The sequence below is a fragment of the Epinephelus fuscoguttatus genome, linkage group LG7 (assembly GCF_011397635.1).
Source record: "Epinephelus fuscoguttatus linkage group LG7, E.fuscoguttatus.final_Chr_v1".
NCBI classification, from domain to species: Eukaryota; Metazoa; Chordata; class Actinopteri; order Perciformes; family Serranidae; genus Epinephelus; species Epinephelus fuscoguttatus.
The window spans coordinates 41,093,075-41,114,800 of NC_064758.1; the positions used below are offsets into that span (position 1 = coordinate 41,093,075).

Below are 21,726 nucleotides of genomic sequence, written 5' to 3' on the forward strand. Positions count from 1 at the left end.
TGCCAGTTCAGTGTAGAGGATTGTAATGTTAATTACAGCCTCAGTAATATCTCCTGCCTTGTGTTTGACACAGCTCTGCTCTCTCACCAGAGCCGGTCTCTCGGCTTGTCGGTGGCACAGCAGCCTACAATTTAAATAACAATAACCCTAAAAAAGGATGTGACCAAATCGTGTGCTGGTGTGATCAGCTGAGATAAAAGTTAGTTTCACACCTGCCCTGTTTGTTTCAGTTAAATCAAACACAAGTTTGTTTGCCCCCTCAGTGCAGTTAGTTAGTGCAGCTGTGAACACAGCAATCACACTCAGGTGTGCACCGAAACAAAACAGAGACCACTTCTTTAAGAGGGTCTCAGTCCGGTTACAAACGAACTCTGGTGCGGTTGGTTTGTGGTGAGAAGGTGTTCCGACCTGGATGTGAACCAACTGCAGTCACATGACACATTGTTTGGGTTAAACATGAGCATGTTACAGTCCTGGAGGATTATTAATGTGCACCTCCTCCTGTACTGCCTTAATATGCACATTCAGCACATCCAATGCATCAAAACATTGTTTTCTAGTTGGAGCCGCGCCTCGTTTTCAAACTGTATGGTTTGACTAAAATGAACAATGACAGCAATATAGTCCACCATGAGCAGCGCTAAAATCAACCTGCGTAGTTGTCCCTCCATTGTGACATTAGAAAGTGTCACATTTATCTTGCAAGTGTACTCTTCTTCAACGTTTGCTTTACTTCCTGGATTTTTCCCACATGGAAATTCTGACCAATCAAGAGCAGCTTTCTCACACAAGGCATTTGATCTGGTCCGCTTGTAAATGCTGCCGTGAGAACACAAACCAACTCTAGGAAATTATACAACTTTGGGACAAAATTAGTCCCTGATTCAGACCAGAGGAGACAACTCTAGGCCTGACAGCATCCTTACTTCATACTTGAACTTAGCTGTTGGCAAAATGTAAAAGAACCTACCTCACTCTAATAACCATATTCCTACATAAAACATGCGTTGGCATGGTACCACATATATACTATTTAACTTTATACCTACTTGCAGTGCCTGAGTTAGAAAAAATCAGTCTCAAATTTGTTTAAAATGTTATTTGTGTCTAATACCTGGAGACACCCTGTCTCAACATTTTAGTTTGTTTCGTTTAAAGGTCTTATTTTAATTCTGACATTAAACATTTGTTTATCAGTCAAAAAATAGCTCTCAGCCATCCATACTGTTATCGTCTTTATTGATGGAACAAAGCCAGAATCTATAAAAGACCATCAGTCTGTAACTTGAGTGGCTATCAGCATTAGGACCTATCAGTACATTGGTTCAGTCCTAATGCCTTTTCAAATCTACCTAACTTCCTGTCCTGCCCTTTTAACTGTGGCTGAACTGATAAGCTGTGTAGTATCACAGCAAAACAATAAGTTCTAATACGTGTTTGTTTACTTCCATTAAACACGTAAAACACAGTTAAATGTCTTCATGCGGCTCTCTCACAGTGTCACTCCCCACCCACCCAGGTATATGTGGATTAAAACTTTGTTGTGGTTCTGTCTCAGGTGCGAGCCCACCAGTTGGTGCTGCCGCCCTGTGAGGTGGTGATCAAGGCCGTCTCGGAGTACGTCTCCTCCATCAAAGACCTGGGAAACCTCGACGCCATCGCCAGAGATGTCTTCAAACAGTCACAGGTGGGTCGTGTGTCTCTTGTTGATGATTATCAATCATAATTTCGTCAGTTACTTTATTGGGTTTTTATTGAATCGATTGAAGTAGATTTACATATTCCACGTCTGACAGCACATACCAGGCTGTTGCTGATAGTTAAATAGGTCATCACTGTTGACACAAGACCCTGAGTCAGCGTCTGCACTTCCTCACACATCAGTGTTAAACCAGGATTACCTAGTTTCAGTTCATCAGAAGAAGCTGCTGCAACATTTACAGTGTTAATTACACATGAAAGACAAATCAGAAAATTTAGTGTTAAAATTAAGTGTAAGTTTGATCTCCAGATATGTTAAGTATGTTTGTGACTGGGCAAGACGGGTTGGAGTTCTGTAACGTTTTATCAAACACACATCACTGTCGAATCATTATTTATGGAGTGGGACGGGGATCTCGACACCTCATGATTTGATTATGATTCAGAGGGCGACTTGACTAATAAGCCACAAGAGGTCGTGGTTTAAAGTAATGTTAGAGCATCTAAAGCCCAGTTCAGAACAGAGATTTGTGACGAGACAAGTGGAAACAGGCAGCTACTTGCAACAGGCTGTTTGGCAATGTTCTAAAAACCTGCCGGTCTAATATCCAATGTAGTTCTATGGTCACGGCAGTGTTAACGCGGTGCTGCTGTTGAGCTATGCTGTTCTGTCTCATCTGTCCATGGCTGTCGGTGTCCTCTTTTCAGTCAGCGATGTTATCTGTTATAAATGTGTTGTTAACTGTGCGAGGTGTGTGTAGAGTGTGGCGTGACAGCATGTGACGTATCTCAATTCCATGAGTCTTGCAGTTAATGCATGAGTTAGCAGCTATACCAGGTTACATGCACCGGTGCATGTAGAGAATCACCTGCATAGCTCACGTAATGTGTTCTGCTGTGGATATGCACGTGGTAACTTAAATTCCATCATCAGTCGGAGACACTAGTCTGGTGATACTCCTCCACTTTGACTGATACTCAACCACTAACAAGAATTATCAGGGCAGTTGTAGCTCAGATGTAGAACAGATTGTCCACTGATCGGCAGATTGGGGTGTTGGCAGGTTGAAGTATCCTCGGGCAAGATCCTGAACCCCAAATTGCTTCGGATGGCTGTTCCAGTGGTGTGTGAATGTGTGTGAATAGTTACTGAGTAGCAGGTGGCACCTTGTATGGTAGCCTAGGCCACCGGTCAGTGAATGTGTGAATGTGACATGTCGTATAAAAGTTAATTGAGTGGTCGGAAGACTAAAAAAGCACCATACAAATGCAGTCCATTTACCATATAGTGATGTGCAGAACAGCTCTGATGTCATTGCATCTGCTGATACGCATAAATCCATCTGAATTAATTATTTTCTCAACTTCAAAAAAAGCCCACACCCCTGTGGACATTTCACTCGCTATAGGTTTTGTTGCTTTTTAAATGTCTTGTATTGATGTAGGAGTGAGTCAGTCCCACATACACCGTCCTGCTGCCCCAAATACTAGAGCACCACCCGCAGAGCACCAAATGTGGATTAATCTGCCACTGCAAATACCTTATACAGTGTTTACTCCTGTTTGAGTAACATTTTCTAAAATTAAAAAGGAAACTACTCCATAGGGATGAATAGATTGGTGACTGAGAGCCAGAGTAACATGTTAAAAAAGAGAATTGGCATCCTTATCCTTTCAGAAATCTAAAATGAAGCCAGTTATTAAATCCCATCATTACTCATCCTGTACTTATTAATGCCACCTGTGTTCAGACTCGTGTTTACGCCAGGCCACTTTGGGAAACACATGTTGACCAGTGAACATCAATGACTTGCTCCATGACCAGTTTCTTCCAGGTCCCTGCTTTGGAATAACTCAGCATCAGATTTTCACCGTCATCATCCCAGCGTGTCGACATAATGTTTGATTTCTTCCCCTCCAGTCTCGTATGGAGGACAAGGTGGAGCGATTCAAGAAAGCTGTGGAGTATTTCTCAGCTGCCTCCAAACCTCGATCGCCCAACATGGGGCCCTCCTCTTTCATCTGTGAGTAGTAGTGAAGTTTAGACAACAGAAGCAATCATTTTGCCTGACTAAATCTATATATGTGATGTCATGTTAATGTCCATTAACATGCTTTTTTATCTGCTCAGTACCTGGGTTTGGTTTTGGGGGACCACCTGGCCACATGGGACCTATGCAGCCTGGAAAGAATCAGGTAGATTCCTTAGCTTGGTAATCTTTTGTCCTCTTTGATGTGTGTGTAATTTGTTCTCTGCTCTCTACATGAATCTACACGTAGCGGAGTGGATTAAGCTTTTTGCTCTTTGAAATCCCTTTGTGGCATGTGCTCATTTAGGGGGGGGGGGGCTGGCTGAGAGGAGGAGGAGGAGGGCGCAGTCCTTCCCACCGTAAATCCTCTCACCAGCCTTGATTAGATGCTTCTGGTGTGATCTGACATAAAATAGGACAGTATTAGTTCACATCCCTGAAAGGACATCTCCTCCCTCCTCCCCTCTGCTCCTTCTTTTCTTCCCCTTTTCAATCCATTTTCTTCTGCTCCTCGCCTCTCTGTCCAATCGCAGTTCCCTCCTCCCCAGGTTCCGGGGTTAAAGCCACCCTATCAAAATGCTCCATATGGACCTGGCTCCACCCCTCTGTTCCAGAACCCACCGCCACCGTCCCAAGACTGCAACGATGCGTTGACGGGCAAGATGGGCTTCTCTGATTGGTCGGCTCCATATGATTCCACTCAGGGGGGAAACCGATTACCCAATCATCACACCGCCACTCAGTCTGGTCCCTCTCCGTCTCCCTCATCGTCATCAGATGGAGATGAACCCAACGACAGCAACGCAAAGTAAGACACAGAGAAGTCAGGTTTAGGGCTGCATTTACACCAAATCATTTATTTCAGTGATTAGCCACTGAGTGCTGTGACCGTGTGGGAATGTCACTTGTCGTCATTGTGTTCCCTGTGTTGCTAGTATGGTGGGTCCTATGAGTAACTGACCGTCAGCAACAACAGACCAAAAAGAAACACATTTACTTAGTTACATAGTGACTATCCAGGATGTAAGAGCTGTCAAACGGTGGGTTTTAAACGTTCTGTATGTGACTTCTGGAGCATTAAAATAGCAGCTAACCACTCTTTGCTAGGTAAAGGTATGGTGGAGTGATGGCGTCCTGAGCAGAGAACAAAGTCACGCTACCTCTGTGTGTTGTAATCTGAGTGTCTCTCTGGTTTGTTGTGTTACGCCGGTCCGGCCATGCGTTTATGTGCTTATCCTAACTAGCTTATCAGTGCTGCTTTGTACTGCGCTCGCACGGAAGTTACCGTTGATATTGGGGCGCTGCTGTTGCAGGAGTGAAGCGCGCATCCTCTGGTTACCCCTTGGTTAACTCCATTAGCTCTGTCTGTTTAGTGCTGTTTATGGAGTGAGCAGTGCTAGCCTGTGGTGCAGCCACCTCCATGTTGAGAAGCTTGTGCAGAAAACTTTAACGCTATGAATTTTGCCATTTAGTCACCTGCATGTTTATAATATTAATGTAATTATTAAATGATGTATATTGGTGGTTTGAGTTGAAGGTGTGAGAAAGAATAGTATCAGTAACATTGTTAACACTGTGCTACATTACAGAGAAATACGAAACCGTACTAATGAACCTTCATTAATATAGGCCTATATTTCATCTACAAGTGCACGTCACACACTGAGCGAGCCGCCTGTTAATGACGCTGTGGGCTAATGGGCATGTAGCTACTTCCATGTTTCAGATGATACGTCATGTTTGTAGTCGACCAATGAAGATGAGTTTACATATCACCTTGGGTTCGTCCTTCACCTTCTCAAAATGATCCCACACTTTGGATTTCCTGCCCGACATGTTATTAACTAGCCTGTGGAATAACTGCAGGTACCAGCCCTGGAAATTAGGGGCCGTACACATGCTGCATTTTTAACCGACTGGAAATGCGAGGTCGGGCGCTGGGCACTACTCTACTGCCTTTTTTTGTGCCAGCTTTCAAGGGCTTGAGGGCAGGTTGCATCTGAGGTTTAACAAGCATCGTATAGCCTACTTACCTGAAGTCCTGTGTGCAGAGCTGATCTTCTTCCAGGCGCTGTTTATAAGTGTGTAGGCCTATTGTCTGTGGGACAGATGTAAAGCTCTGGGTAGCCGTGCACTAACATGATCAACTTTTCTGTGTTTATCAGACTGAATATTTACAGAAGAAGGGAAAGATATCTGTCAGCTGTGATTGGTTTGTAACGTGACTCCTGTCTGACTGCTGAGTGGACACTTCCTGTGTCTGTCCTTTCAAAATTAAATTCCCACATGGTCCAGTCATATAGGTTTTGATTTATTTTGACAAGGCGCAGCTCCTGATAGAGTTTCACGTTGTTGTTTTTTTCTGTGACTAAGGGACCAATGAAATCTTGCCAACATATGACCTTTCTGATCGACTGATACTAGGTCGACTGTTAGGGAGCAGCCCTTCCTCTCCACTTTCAGATGAATGTGACGACTCGCGTTTTTGCTGCGACACCTGATTTGGTTTGAATTCGGCTTCACACTATCATGGCTTTTGCTCCCTTATTATATTTAGGTGAAAAGGGGAATTTGGGGATTTTAATTGCAGCAAAGCCCTTTACATAACACATGTTTTGACTAAACACAAGGAAAGATTAGCTTTCACGGCAGCTTACATTTCACAACACTAATGACCATAAGGAAATAAAGAATGTGCTGATTAAAAGGTAAATGACTTTTAAAAGGCACTCACAGGTTTGTGGTGATTGACTGTTTACTCGTCCTATTTTTGAAAGTCCAATAAACAGTGACTTTTTATGTTTTGTCCATAACTCAAATATATTCATGTTATAGAGGAGTAAACCATTCACATTTCAAAAGCTGCAATCAGAGAATATAGACCTTGTTTTTTCCTTAAAAATCCATCAAAACAATTCTAAAATTAATTAGTTGACAACTACTCAAGTCATCGATTAAATGTTGCAGCTCTACATTTGGTATGAACTTCCCACACTGTAACATTATATGACACAGAATAGGGAAAGGCATAATGGATCCACTTGAATTGGGTTCATAACAAGTTAATCAGGTTATCCCTAAAGCCACTTAGATATCACATGAGCCCTTCCTACAATGCAGTGCATCCATAGCAGCTCTATATCACACAGACTTGTTGACTGGCTGACTTTTTGTCAACAAGCTTACAGTGTAAAGTGGCCTAGGTGCAGCTTAGACAGGCAGGGATTACAGATACTGAGGAGGAGGATGGAGAATCAGAGACATGAGATTTTTGTCCCTTCACATGTTTTGCTGACCTATAGTACTCTAGAAATAAAGTTTAAAAATCTGACTAGGGACACCTTGGACTTGTGGAGTGTGTTAAGTTTCTGCTATCGTCCTTTTTCCAGTGATCATCGAACACACACGTTTCATCGGTTCAGTGTGTTTGAGGAAATGCTTCCTCTGCAGAAACTGATGTTGTATAAACACACACATGATGAATGACTAAACACTCTCATGAACCCTTTTCTCGCAGCCATTTGACGGACAAGCCCTCTCGGTGGGAGGATCCTGCTGGAAGGGGGGGCTCGGCCTCTGGAGACGGTTCCCAGGGCAACGGGAGCGGGTCAAACATTCCGTCACTGTTGTCTATGGCGACGCGGAGTCACATGGACATAACCACACCCCCTCTGCCTCAGGTGTGTGTCCATGAGAGATTTTAAAAACATATTTCCAGACCAGATAACACAGTGTTAAGTTGTGTTGAAAAGTTTTGTCACCATATTTCCTGTTTTTTTTTTTGTTTTTTTTTGGGTTTTTTTGCAGGTTAGCGCTGAGGTTCTTCGTGTAGCTGAGCACAGACACCGAAGAGGACTGATGTACCCCCAGATTTACCACATATTGACCAAGGTAAACAGTTTTCCTTATGTAGTTGTCTTGTGTTCGTATTGGTCTCCTCAAGAATGTATTCTTCCTCTGAAAGGCCCCTAAGTCATCTGATCGCGTTAAACAGCGGTTATAAAAATTGACAGTAGAGGTAATATTTCAACCACGTCAGAGCCTCCCTGTAATCTCTTTGTCCTTACTCCTCCCTCCACCCACCGCACCCCGCAGGGAGAGATGAAGATGCCAGTGTGTATAGAGGATGAGTGTAACTCTGAGCTGCCTCCTGCCTCTCTGCTGTTCCGTGCTGCCAGACAGTATGCCTACGGCGTCCTCTTCAGTCTGGCTGAAACTCACCGCCGCCTGGAGAGGCTCGCTCTTCGCAAGAGGGCTCCCCTGGAAGGTAGGTCCTGGGACAGTGGAGTAGGTAGATGAGAGGTGTGCGGGGGACAGAAGTGTATGTGGACTGTACGTATACTCACTTTTAATCTTAGATTTGATTCTAGGAACCCAGCCAGAGGTTAAAGATATCTACAGATCTACAGTACAGAGATAACACTCACTATACAGATTCTTTTTCCCGTTAGTCGGGGGTGGATTAGAATGATGGAACCTTGAATCAGGTTGGTTGTTTCCTACCGCCTACCTGAACTCTGAAACAGTGTCCTCAGGGCAGCCAGTTTCAGTTGTGTTTCTGTTACTGTGGCTCAGGAGGTAGAGCGGGTCCTCCACGCATTAATTGGGCTGCTTTCCTTGTCCCAGCACACAAACACAGGAGGGGAATTTACTGATGGAAGTATGTCCGACTCTGTTACGATAGGTGGAGATATGCCCCCTTTCAGGTTGTTAGAATTGGATATTTTTCTGGTTGACCTGTTACATCACAGACCAAACAATACACAAACAAGTTAGCTACAGTTAGCTAGCGGCAAACTGGTACCATGGTGGACAACTTTACAGCTTTGAACATTTCAAATGCACGGCTGTGGATGTAGATTTCATCATGTTGTTACCGGCTTCCTCCTCTGTTAGGCATTCATTGCTTTCAACTTCCAGGTCAAATCCCGGGCGGATACTGTGGAGCATGTGCTGAGGGCCTGAGGGTCTGATTGACTGCATACTTGCAGGAGTATTTGGGTCCTAGTCGTATTATCTGGGTTCGATTTTCTCTAATGTAGTGTAAACGTACTGAGTGGCGTTGGTCGGGTACCATGGAGGAAAATTGTGTAGTTACTGCAAAGACTGTAAGTTTGTGTTGGCATATTGCTGGAGTTGATCACCATCTGCATTTCCATCTACACTTTTCCAGGATTTGAGTCATTGGTCTCTGCGACTGGAAACTCGGGGTTGATCAGGTTAGACCAGTTCAGGGTTTCTAGGGTCATGGAAGACCTGGAAAAGTCATGGAATTTTACAATCACATTTTCCAAAATCATTTTATTTGTGTAATGAAATTTTCCGTGAATAATATCCATGTGGTGGTTCAGGCATCCGATTAGGATCTTCCTGGGTGCCTCCCACTGGAGGTGTTTCAGGCACGTCCCACTGGTAGGAGGCCCCGGGACAGACCCAGAACATGCTGGGCCTGGGAACGACTTGGGGTCCTCCAGGAGGAGCTGGAAAGCGTTGCTGGGGAGAGGGACGTGTGGGGTGCTTTGCTCGGCCTGCTGCCCCCATGACCCCGCCCCGGATAGGTGGATGAAAATGGATGGATGGATGAAATATCCATGTAATGTAACATAATGACAAACTTAGTTTCTGTTGCTATCGATGCACTGTAGCTGTGTGTGATGTTTTGTTTACCAATAACTATGTTTCGGTATGGTCTCCCAGTGTGCCATCTCTTCTTTCACAAATGCCAGCTAGCAGAAATTATGTTGGAATAGAGTTTGTATCTGAAATGTTTGAAAAACAACAGGGAAGTGGGGCACGAAAAAAATTATGAGTCCTTGAAAAGTCAGGAAGAGTTTTTCAACTTTGTCCACCTGCTGGTGGTGCCCATTGTTACAATTTCTGATTTTGATGTCATCGCTCAAAAACTTTATTCACATCGATTTTTTAAATTGTTTGTACAAGCAGCGTTAGCGTCACAGTGCTGATTGAAACACTGGATGTCAAGTGTTAAATCTGCCCCCATGTGCAGGAGTGATCGTTGACAACATATGGCTGATGGGAAGCATTTTATTCAACGTAATTCACCATCTACAGCTGTGTGCAAATGTGGCTCTAAAGTCCTTCTCATGTCAGCAGATGCATTCCTAGGACAAACAAAATCCCTGGACAAACACTGACCTTGTATGATAGCCTCAGCCACAAGTGTATGAATGTGTGTGTGAATGGGTGAATGTGACATGTAATGTAAAAGTGCTTAGAGTGTTCAGAAGACTAGAGAGGCCCTACACAAATCTAGCTCATTTACCGTGAATGTTGTGGTGTTATTTCCGTGTAAAACAAAAGAGGTTAGATTGTTTTGGTTTTCTTCATAGTTGTTTATCTTTCAAAGACCGCACATTATTCGCTTCAGCTGTAGTGTGCAAAGTGGCGTCAAAATGCACTTCCACAATCCCAGCATACTGGCATGGCTTACTGATATATCTAAATGTAACGGAGCCAGTCTTACTGGTATTAGTTACACTGAAAATGTCCACTGTCAGAAAGGTGGGACTTAAACTACTACTTATATTTCAGGACCTTGTGTCATAATTAAACGTTTCAGAGCTGATCATACCAGACTGCATCAGTACTTCTAAACCAAACCTTGTACATTTTAACATTAATTCTTTTGCTTCTGTGTTGCAGTTCCTCCAGTGATTGTCAAAGAGTGGAGCAGCGGTAAAGCCAAGTCGGCCCTGACTCCGGAGCTGGTCCCGGCCCTGTGTTTCAGGGAGTGGACCTGCCCCAACCTGCGGCGGCTGTGGTTGGGTCGCGCCAGTGAGGACCGCTCCAGGAGAACCAGGGCCTTCCTGGCCTGCCTACGCTCTGACTGCCCAGCCCTCCTCAACCCAGCACAGGTCCCACAGCATCTGCTGCTCATGTGCTGTGTGCTCAGGTATGATTTTACACCACCGCTAAAATGACTGAACGTTCCCAAGGCTCCAGTTTTCCTGTTCTTTGCCTGAATGCAGAACACATTTTGACTCGTCATAGTAGTGTAGGTGCAGGTGTCACTAATAACATTACTGATGGCTCAGTTTTATTCAAGTGCCCCAGTAAGCTGTGACAGTGAGCCAGCATGCATACGACCAGGACCCTCAAAGAGAAGACACTAAATTGAGTTAATCCATCGTCAGTTGTGTTGTTTACACCTGCGCATTTCCTGCTGAAGCGTGTCAAAATGTCTGTAAGAGGGCCTGTCAGTGGATTGACAGTAAGTCACAACATGAGATGTGATATTGGTACAAAGTAAACAGTACTGCAGTTTTCTTGCAGCACATTGTGCATCACTGTAGAAATGATAATCTAAACTGTCCGGCTGTGTCCACATCACTCATGAGTAGTGATGTGGACGTGTTTGCTGGTCATCACAGCGTTATCTGTGTATGTGAGAATATGGACGATATTGAAATCACATCCTTTGGCACAGTTTTCATTCCTATAAATGAGATCCTTGTAATGTTTTCACTGCGTGCTCAGTTCTAATCCTGTCTGTAAATGAGACACGTCAGTACGCTGTAGCTGAGCTCTAAAATTAGCTTTGTTGTTTCCTTCTCTCTCAGGTATATGATGCAGTGGCCTGGAGGAAGGATTCTCCAGAGACATGAGCTAGATGCCTTCCTGGCTCAGGCTGTTTCCAGCCAGCTCTACGAACCCGACCAGCTGCAGGAGCTCAAGGTGAAACCCCACTCCTCACTCCCTCACCTTTGGATAATCACTGATCAGGGTTTTCCACAGGACACAGATGTAAATGCTCACATTTCTCATTGTCGGCCATTTTTGGCCTGACATTGCCAGACCAGTTCACAGATATGAGTTAGTATGAAACCTCTCAGTTAATTTTTGATTTCCAACGGGCATTATCAACAGCAGTAGATAAAAATGCCCCTGGACACAACTGACAAATGTAACCAGACTACAGCGTGCAGAGATGAGCTGTGATGCTGTAGCATCGATGTCTGTGAATGAGTGCTGCTATTTTTGCCATCGGAATTTAAAAATAGTACTTAAAGAGAAGGTTCCACATCAGCTGCAGCTGTCTTGGTTGCAGGGTTCCCACAGTCAATTTCACATTTGCTTTTTCCTGGACTGGAAAAGTCATGGAATTTTGTTGTGTGTAATAAAATTGTTCCAGTAATCTTCCGTGAATAATCTTTCATGAAATGTAACATAACAGCAAATTTATTTCCTGAAGATATCAGCATAACAAGCTGTAATATATTTTGGTGCGTTAAGTTTTGTTTACCATCACAAACATTTCTTAATTTTCTCCATGCGTCCCGTCTTTCCTCCATGTATGCCAGCAAGTTGAATGTTTTGAATAGAGTTTGAATCTGATGTTTGAAAAAACCCAGAGCAAGTAAAAAAAAAATTACAGATGCTTGAAAATTCATGGAAAAGTTTTGAAATTTTGTCCCTGAAAATGTGTGGTTGTTTTCAAAAGTGCCTCAGCGGCCCTCCTCTCTACTGAGCTAGGTTTGTGCTCACCGTCTTGATTCTGATGCAAGGGTCTGTGAGCCAAAAATGACATCATCACACGTTTTGCTGTAAAGCGGGATTTATAGTTGTGAAGCTGACCCTACACCGTTGTGAGCATTTATACTTGTGCAGTGGTGTGTCTGTGTCGCTCTGCAGTTACACCTCCAAAACACTAGTCGGCAGCAGAGGTTTCTGTGAAGTGCTGTAAAGTTTAGTTTATTCAAAACACACATTAAACACACATTAAACATGGCTTAATAGAGACAATTTCAAACACAAGTACACAAATCAGCTTCACTATAACTCGCAGCATTCACAGATAAACACTTGTCTTTATCTGGACACATTTTCCCCACAAATACAACATGCTAATGTTATTAGCACAAGCCTATGGCATTTTACATTGTATAAATTAGCCTAGCGGCCAGCGATCTTTTCCTCTACTCATATGAAACCAGGGACAACAGCAACATTTAACAAAGGTAACGTTACATAATTTTGCTCCATTACAACTCACAAGGTTCACTGACAAAACAACTGTCTTATACTAAACACGTTTTCCAAACAAATATAACATGCTAACGTTATTAGCGCCAGCCTATGGCATTTTATATTGTATAAATTAGCCTAGCAACAAGCTGAGATTTCCTCTGCTCATATGAAGCCAGGATAAATCACACACAAGACATAAAATGCTATTTTGTGGAGGCTTTATTGTCTTTACAATTTATTGTTTCTTATCTGTGAAATGAAAGTAATAAAAGCTTTGTTTCCACTGAGGGAAATGGTTTCAGCTTACAGAAACAGACAGGAGGTCTGCGTCGCCGGAACATGTAGTTACATTTCTGGGGAGGTGCACGTCAGGCTACAGACACAGATCCGATGTCGATTCAGCGCAGAAGTATGAATTCCGCATAAGCGCAAAGGCCCCACAAGTTGTCATTCATTGTATCAAACCCGCCCCAAATTAGATAAACAGTTGTGATTGGCCTGAAGCGGGCCAGGTTGGCTTGAATATTGTGTAAATGGAAAGGTGACTAGATCCATCCGCTTGAGCAAATAAAACACGAGCTCGCAGATTCGCCTGATACCCAGGCTATTATTTTATTTTCTTGATGAGATCTCTTTGTGTAGTGGACTCATGAGTCGCATGAAATTCTGATGAGTCTTTTCACACCAAACCTATTTTGTTCAGTTCAAAAAGACCCTGTTGCTTTTCTCGTTTTGTTGGCTTTGTTTGGGCGGCTCTGAAAGCCGTCAGTCGGACTTTGGTGTGGACTAAATACCTGGACACAGAGGGTCTAAGTCCAGTTGGTGATCTGAGAGCAAATAGGCCAACAGCAGCATTTTGTGACAGTAGATGTGTGATTTTAGCATGATTTCAAAAGATAAACTACTATTAATTCTGATTGTGAACTGTCAAGGAAGTCATCTTATAATAAGTGATGTTTTATCACACTCAAGTGAAGTTTTTTTGGACCTGATCTGAATAAATATTGTTAAATGTTAAATATTGTGTACCAGCTGATACAGAGTCAGATCGAGCACTTCTGAGTTCTTTAAAGTTTAGTTGCACAAGACTGATTCATCCTCAAACTCAGTGGTACAGCTGCTTAAATATACTGCCCTTCCTACACTCCTCATATTAAGACCAGTTTAAGAGGCTTTGATGTTGCTAGCTACATACAACATATCACGTGTTCAGGACCTAATGATCATCTGCACTGTCACGACTTTGTGCTTTTTACTACTCATCTGATCCTACAGTTTAAAAATGTTATCTGACGTTTGTGTGTGTGTTTGCTGTTAGGTGGAGAAGGTGGATGCCCGCGGCGTACAGCTGGCTTCTCTCTTCATGGCTGGTGTCGACACAGCGCTGTTCATCAACGATGTGTGCGGCCAGCCGTTGCCATGGGAACACTGCTGTCCCTGGGGCTTCTTTGACGGCAAACTGTTTCAGAGCAAACTGGCTCGGGCCGCTCGCGACCGGGCCGCCCTGCTGGACATGTGCGAGGGCCAGGTACGTAATCATGTGGCAGCAAGGTGAGAGGAAATCAGGATATGATGGATTTTAGTTGATGATATTTAGTTTATAAAGCATTTCAGTGCGTCAGTCAAACAACGGTTGCTATTCAGTCCGATCTGAGTCCTTCAATATTTTGTGTCTGGCGATTCAGACTCCCATCCAATACTAACGTTCATCTAAATGTTGATTAAATATTTATCTGGAGCCTATCCCAGCTGACACTGAGCAAGAGGCAGGGTTCACCCTGGACAGGTCACCAGACTATCACAGGTCTGAGACATAGAGACAGACAACCATTCACACTCACATTCACACCTACGGACAATTTAGAGTCACCAATTAACCTGCATGTCTTTGGACTGTGGGAGGAAGCTGGAGTATCCAGAGAAAACCCACGCTGACACAGGGAGAACATGCAAACTCCGCACAGAAGGGCTCCCCCACTCTGGATTCAAATCCAGAGCCTTCTTGCTGTGAGCGACACTACTCCACCATACCGCCCACTATACAATTTATAAGCTTAAGTTATTGACATTATATAAATGAAACTTTAACTGGGAGAATGCAGCTCCTGAAACTGACGCGATCTGCCAGAGAGAGGATGTATCACTCTGTTGGAGATGTTATAACTACAGAAACACTCAGTCCGCTTCTGTATGTCCAGTGTTACAGATTGATGCTTCTTTTATCTCACTAATAATCTTTGGCTGAGTACAGATGGCGGCCGACAGCACTTAAACCCAACAATAGCGAAGTAGCAAAGCCACGTTGCAGTGCTTGCGTGCTATACCTTGATTAATGTTGGGGCGCTTGGTGCTTTTGATGACTATTGCTCAACAAGAATGACAGTTTTCTTCCATGTCAAGCACCTGGAGAATGCTTATTTCGCAGATGTCATGTTTTGTTGCGCAGTGTGATTGGTAGTGTTACTATTCTGCCATAGAGAAGGTAGTTTTTAAATCCACACCGGCTCTGACGTCTCTGTCCAAAAAAGCAGCTGTCTGTCAGAGCTGAGAGCGCAGCTGCCGGCCAAACTGCCTTCACCAGGCTGACTGACAGCAGACATTTACGCAATATAGTGTCATCAGTGTAGATATGGTTAACGAGTACCGTACGTACATTGATGGCGCTATATGACCAGAGAAAACAGAGAAAAAGGGCTGTGACATTTGCTTTTGTTCAAGAGGCAGACAACTTACAGCTTCTGTACTCTTTGTGTGTGTGTTGGTGGCGTGGGTGGAGGGTAAAACAAAAATGCGAAGTCCAGCGTGTAGTTCAAGCAACAGTCTGCACCAGCAAAAAGAGTTTTGCTGGTAGGGGAGCAGGAAGTTCTAGACACTGGTTAGATGGAGGGAAGTTTACCATAGTTCATTTACACATACTACCCACACTTATATGATACAAACCTGGTTGAAAATCAGTGAAGCACCCCTTTAAGATCATCTCTGGACATTTCTACCTTTCAGTCCTGGCTGTGTAGTTTATTCATATCAATAACTCTGTAGCTGCATCAGTCACAGTCGTCTCTTTGCTCTGCAGGAGGAGCTGGTGTCCAAGGTGGAGAAGATGCGTCAGGCAATCCTCGAGGGCATCAACCTGTCCCGCCCTCCTCCTCCTCCCCCTCCTCTTCCACCTCCTGCCTTTCTCCCCCCAGCCATGGTGCCCCCTTTTTACCCCATGCCTCCTATTTACCCACCTCGTCCCATGGGCGGGATGCCTCCTCATCATCATCACCCACATCATCCACATCACCCTGCCCAGCACAGACCCAGAGCCTTCCCAGGTACAGAGATGCTTCCTTACTTTTTACAAAGACACTGTTAAGCATTCTTTGACCTTCAGATAGACGTAGACGTTATCTCCGCTTTCTCCTAATTCCATGCTACACTCATTTTAAGCAGCTTTTGAGTGCGTAATGTGTTCACAGTGGAGAGGTCAGAAATTAAGGTATACTCAAACAATCAGTATGTACTCTTAAAGTGTGATTTTGATGTACACTATTGTCCCACAATGCAATGCATACAAGGAAACAGAGGAGCTTTTGACAGCTGAAAAAACTCATAACTGCTTGACCCTTTGCTAAGCCCTCGTTCTTTGCTGTCAGCTGCTGATGGTCTGTCAAGTTGTTGGAGCCAGCATGGAGCCCACACAGTCACAAACTGCACTCCCTGAAGAAACAGGGTTTGATATAAAGGAAAAGCGATTTCAGAGAGAAGCAGACAGAAGGATCTACAATATGTGTTTGAAGGATAAATCCAGGATGTTGAACTGACTCAGCAGCAGACAGGTTAAAAAGATAAAGACAAAAGCTGCAGCCTGCAGACCACAGTAAAGTGAACCACCATACTGCACGAGATGAATCACCCGGCGATTGAGACAGAAGACAGTGAAATGTAGGAGCAACATTGTTCCTGTTAAGCCTGGGACTTACACTGAACAAAAATATAAACGCAACACTTTTGTTTTTGCTCCCATTTTTCATGAGCTGAACTCAAAGATCTAAAACATTTTCTACACACACAAAAGACCATTTCTCACAAATATTGTTCACAAATCTGTCTAAATCTGGGTTAGTGAGCACTTCTCCTTTGCCAAGATAATCCATCCCACCTCACAGGTGTGGCATATCAAGATGCTGATTAGGCAGCATGATTATTGCACAGGTGTGCCTTAGGCTGGCCACAATAAAAGGCCACTCTAAAATGTTCAGTTTTATCACACAGCACAATGCCACAGATGTCGCAAGTTTTGAGGGAGCATGCAATTGGCATGCTGACTGCAGGAATGTCCACCAGAGCTGTTGCCCGTGAATTGAATGTTCATTTCTCTACCATAAGCTGTCTCCAAAGGCGTTTCAGACAATTTGGCAGTACATCCAACCGGCCTCACAACCGCAGACCACGTGTAACCACACCAGCCCAGGACCTCCACATCCAGCATGTTCACCTCCAAGATCGTCTGAGACCAGCCACCCGGACAGCTGCTGCAACAATCGGTTTGCATAACCAAAGAATTTCTGCACAAACTGTCAGAAACCGTCTCAGGGAAGCTCATCTGCATGCTCGTCGTCCTCATCGGGGTCTCGACCTGACTGCAGTTCGTCTTCGTAACCAACTTGAGTGGGCAAATGCTCACATTCGATGGTGTCTGGCACGTTGGAGAGGTGTTCTCTTCATGGATAAATCCCGGTTTTCACTGTGAACTGTAAACAATGGAGGAGAAACTGATGGTAGTGGTTGCTGGATACCCAGAGCTGTACGGCCCAGCGATAGACAGCAGGTTGTCAAACTGCCCCTGAGTCATCCCAAAATATGCCTGGAAACGTCCATCATGGAGGAGAAGCTCCTGGACCAACTGGTGGTACTCCCCATGATCCAGCCTCTTTTTTAGGGTCTCATGTACCCACACAGATCTCTGTTTATCTGCTGACAGACTCTCACCCTCAACCAGAGCTACAGACAGGACCCTCTGCCTCAACATTTTAGGAACTAGATACTGATTACTGTGGAATGAGAGTCTGTGGAGCACAGCTGTGTAGTTGTCGGACCCTAGTTGGAGCTGGCTGATGCTACGCTATAATTGGCAAAGGGACGGTTGTGGATAGTGATGAAACAGCTCCAGAAAACCAATAAAGGAACTCTTAAATCTGTGTGGAAATATTTTGCCGTCTCTTTTAAGTCTGGTCGGCAGCGTCATTGTACAGTTTTGATTGCCTTTACACAGGAAAGCAGGGCAGGATTATTTATACAGCACCTTTCAACAACAATGAAACTCAGAGTGCTCAACAAAAGGCAGTAAGACAAACTCTAAAAGAAACACAATGTAAAAAGACAAATAGTTTTTTAAAATAATCCAAGAAAAAAATATATTACAGTGCAGACCGAGATAAATAAATAGCCCCAAATGTAATAAAAGGCAGCGTCACACAGAAAAGTTTCTAACTTTGATTTAAACAGAAAGTTGCAGACCTTATTTTGTTGCTTATATGTGGTAACTGTAATGTGTACTTTAGTTGTGTTTATTTTCTCTTAATATAAAACAGTAAAGTATCCCAAGTTCTTGCAAACAAACCCTGAAAAACCCTACACAGTACTTTAAAGAACATTATACAGTACATACTGTGCACAGTCAGTGTGCAGTGTGGAAGTAGGACACAGCTAGAGTTTGTTATTTGAGACTCCACAGTAAAGAAAGTCACTTCTTTTCTTCTTTCCTCAGGCCTTCAGTCCATCCCCCCTCAGGGAGGGAAACTGGAGATAGCTGGTATGGTCGTTGGCCAGTGGGCTGGCAACAAACCAGTCCGTGGGAGAGGGGGGTTCAACATGCAGGTGGTGTCAGTGGGAGCAGGGAGAGGGTGAGTAAGACCATGATCCTTTAATCAATACAGCTAATGACTGAGAATGAAGTTAGTGTTCTCTGTGTCGTTATATTAACATCAGCCACAAGCATATTCTTCCACCAGCTTTCCAACATCGTAGAAACATTATATATGGGGTCATTATGACCCTGGTTTAGAAATCCATTCTCAAAACATTGAAATACTATTTAGTCACAGTGATTGCATTAATATTGATGTCTGTTGTTTCAGTCGCAAACAGGCTGTTGTTAATTACTGCTGAAGGCAATAAGAAGGAAATAATTTCCTCAAAGACTAGCTGAGTAAAATTAGTTTGAAAGTTGCTGTAATTATTGGCAATTCAGGAAGATAAATACTAGATCAAGCCAGCAACATTAGCAAGCTCGCTAACGATCAGATTTCACACTCGCTCTGTTATCTGACAACAGGAACAGAAAAATATGTAAATGAGAACAACTATATTGTCAGTTCGGCTCCTTTGCAGTGATGGTGATCAAAGAGAGGAGGAGGGGGCTGAAGGGAGCTTCAATTGGTCTTCCTCCTCCAGTGTTGGGTAAGGGTTACTTTAAAAGTAATCAAAGTATGTTACTGCATTACTTTCTAAAAAAGTAACCAGTTACTATACTGCATTATTCTCTGAGTAAAGTATCTCAATTACTTTAAAAGTACTTCTAACGTTACTCCCTGAGAAAAGTAACTCAAGCACTTTTAAAGTACTTTTGAGCATTCTACATTTCCTATTGGGCAATGGACCACAGGGCGCTAAGCCTACATTTTTTGTCTCCAAAATTAAAGTTATGGACCACTTGCCCTTCACTGAGATCCAGTTCTCCCATCACAGCCGTCACTTTGACCAGTAGAAACACAGAACGATCTGCTGCTGTAGACAACTGTATGACAACAACACCCCAGCGTTTTTAATATTTCCTCTAGGGATGTTACCACACAGAGTAAAAGGGGGAAATGATGGTGTGAAACAGCAGAGGCACTTTGTCAACCCGCTGAGTAACGTTACTGTCATTAGCATCAAGCTAGCAAACAATGGTACATCCTCACGGTCGGACATAAAGTAATAACATACTACAAACAGCGGTGGGGCTTTTACTCACCACAACTGCAGAGGCTCCCAGCTTCATTTGAAACAAATTACATTATAGACGCTCCGTTATTTATTAATCCCTCTGTGTGTTTATATATTTACTTTTTATCCGCTCCCATTGTCTTTATAAAGTTAACATATTGCACCGTCATTTCAAACTCAACACTTGTTTCAAATTAAAAGCCCCTTATAACCTCGCCTGAGAGAATCCCTCCATTTTCTAAATAGGCTTTTATTCTGAAACATTTGTCAGAACTTCCTGTGGAAGATACAGTAGCTTGATAGTTTACGTGTGGCGCTTCAAATGTAGCTCCTGCCATCTGCTGACGCTTTTAGGTGACTGCAACAACATGTCGGCTGGCACATGAACAGACACAGTGACTCAAATAATAGTGAAATAAAAATAGGACAAGAATAACCCGATGACATCACACATGCCGTGAAAGACGACCGGGGATAATTGGTGAGTACTAGCGTGTACCAGGCATAATGCAAGTCCTGAGTCTGAAATATGTCTGTCAGCGAGTCCTCCTCCACCTTTTTTTTAGACTCCACCATAGACAACGGCAGCATTTCTCCGACCACGTAGCGAGTCACAAGCTCCGTGGCTTCTTTCAGACTGATAGGTTTAACGTTATCTCCGTTATTAGACCCAAACGACAGCCGTTGCTGTTTCGGAGCTGAAGGACCAGCGTTCTAAACGTAACGGAAGTAACGGATGGCTTGTTTGAAAATGTACTTAAGTATTTGATTACTCAAACAGCAAACTAACGCGTTAGGTTACTCGTTACTGCAAAAAGTAATCAAAGTACTCTAACGTGTTACTTTGTAACGCGTATACCCAACTCTGTCCCCCTCTCTCTCACTGACTACAAACATGAAAAAGAAGCATTTAAGGTTAAAACGTAATTTACTGAACAATAACTTGTTGTTTTTTAATTATTATTTATAAAAACTTAAGTTGTTGTCTGTGTTCTGGAGTAAGAGGGAAAAAGAGCAAGAAAGTTGTGTCATTTTCAACACTTTCCTCAGTGTATGCTCTCTGCACAAATCAAGGTTTGGCTTTGTTAATTGATTCACAATCAAATAAGATGATAATTATTCCTTTTAGGGATGTCGATGTTAACTGCGAGAATATTTTTAGGGCTACCCCCAATAGTCGATTAAAGTTAGTCGACCAGAAAGGTCATTAGTCGATATGATTTCAATGGATGCTTAGTCACAGGAAAAAAAAGTGAAACCCAATAAAGAGCTGCGCCTTGTCAAAATAAATCAAACCTTAATTTGAAAGGACAGACACAGGAAGTGTCCATGCTCAGCAGTCGACAGATATCTTTCCCTTCTTCTGTAAATATTCAGTCTGATAAACACGGAAAAGTTGATCATGTTAGGAGAGGGTGGCCGCCATGTCTCACAGCCATGTTGTGTCGTCACCTGGACAGCGTTACCAGTGGTTATCGCAAATAAGCAGCTCCATTAGCTAACTTAGTCCCCACCTGCCCTCGGTGGTGCATGATGCAGAGCTGCTAAAGCTAACGTAACAGTAAGCACTTTGCTACACGTGACATGTAGTGCTAAAGCTCCTGTATTTCACTTAATTTTGCCTTTAAAAAAAAACAAACTAGTTAGTTACCGGTTAACTGACGTCCCTAATCCCTACACCTCTTTTAATTTTAGCTTCAAAAAGATATTGGCGAAAAATTATAGACTCTTTTTCACTTTTGAATGGGTGATCAAAACTTAACTCGCCTGCATGGATTTACTTTGCAGCTAATTCTGGAACGCTGATGTGATAAAGCCTTAAAGCAGAATACTGATACTTGTTGTGTTTCACATCTGATCTGAACGTCTCTCTGTTTCTTCATCACAGGAGGGGTAAAGAGATTCCAGCTAAAGTAAGGGGGGTGAAAAAGACACCTACCAACAGATCACAGGTACGACACGAGCAAATGTTCTTTAAATTTAATTTAAACTTTAATTTTCCTTCATGGATCGTGATCACAGCTATGAATTCCCT

At 43.3% G+C, this 21,726-nt stretch overlaps 1 protein-coding gene across 1 annotated transcript in view; it reads left to right on the top strand.

Moving 5' to 3' along the window:
- Positions 1-21,726, top strand: part of fam120c (family with sequence similarity 120C) — a 37,266-nt gene that overhangs the window by 8,020 nt on the left and 7,520 nt on the right. The window contains exons 4-16 of the mRNA XM_049580185.1: positions 1,559-1,687; positions 3,623-3,725; positions 3,833-3,897; positions 4,265-4,539; positions 7,249-7,411; positions 7,539-7,622; positions 7,827-7,998; positions 10,395-10,644; positions 11,312-11,426; positions 14,038-14,247; positions 15,793-16,036; positions 18,472-18,607; positions 21,580-21,643. Coding sequence (XP_049436142.1) covers positions 1,559-1,687; positions 3,623-3,725; positions 3,833-3,897; positions 4,265-4,539; positions 7,249-7,411; positions 7,539-7,622; positions 7,827-7,998; positions 10,395-10,644; positions 11,312-11,426; positions 14,038-14,247; positions 15,793-16,036; positions 18,472-18,607; positions 21,580-21,643 — 2,010 coding nt within the window. The remainder of the gene's footprint in view (positions 1-1,558; positions 1,688-3,622; positions 3,726-3,832; positions 3,898-4,264; positions 4,540-7,248; positions 7,412-7,538; positions 7,623-7,826; positions 7,999-10,394; positions 10,645-11,311; positions 11,427-14,037; positions 14,248-15,792; positions 16,037-18,471; positions 18,608-21,579; positions 21,644-21,726) is intronic.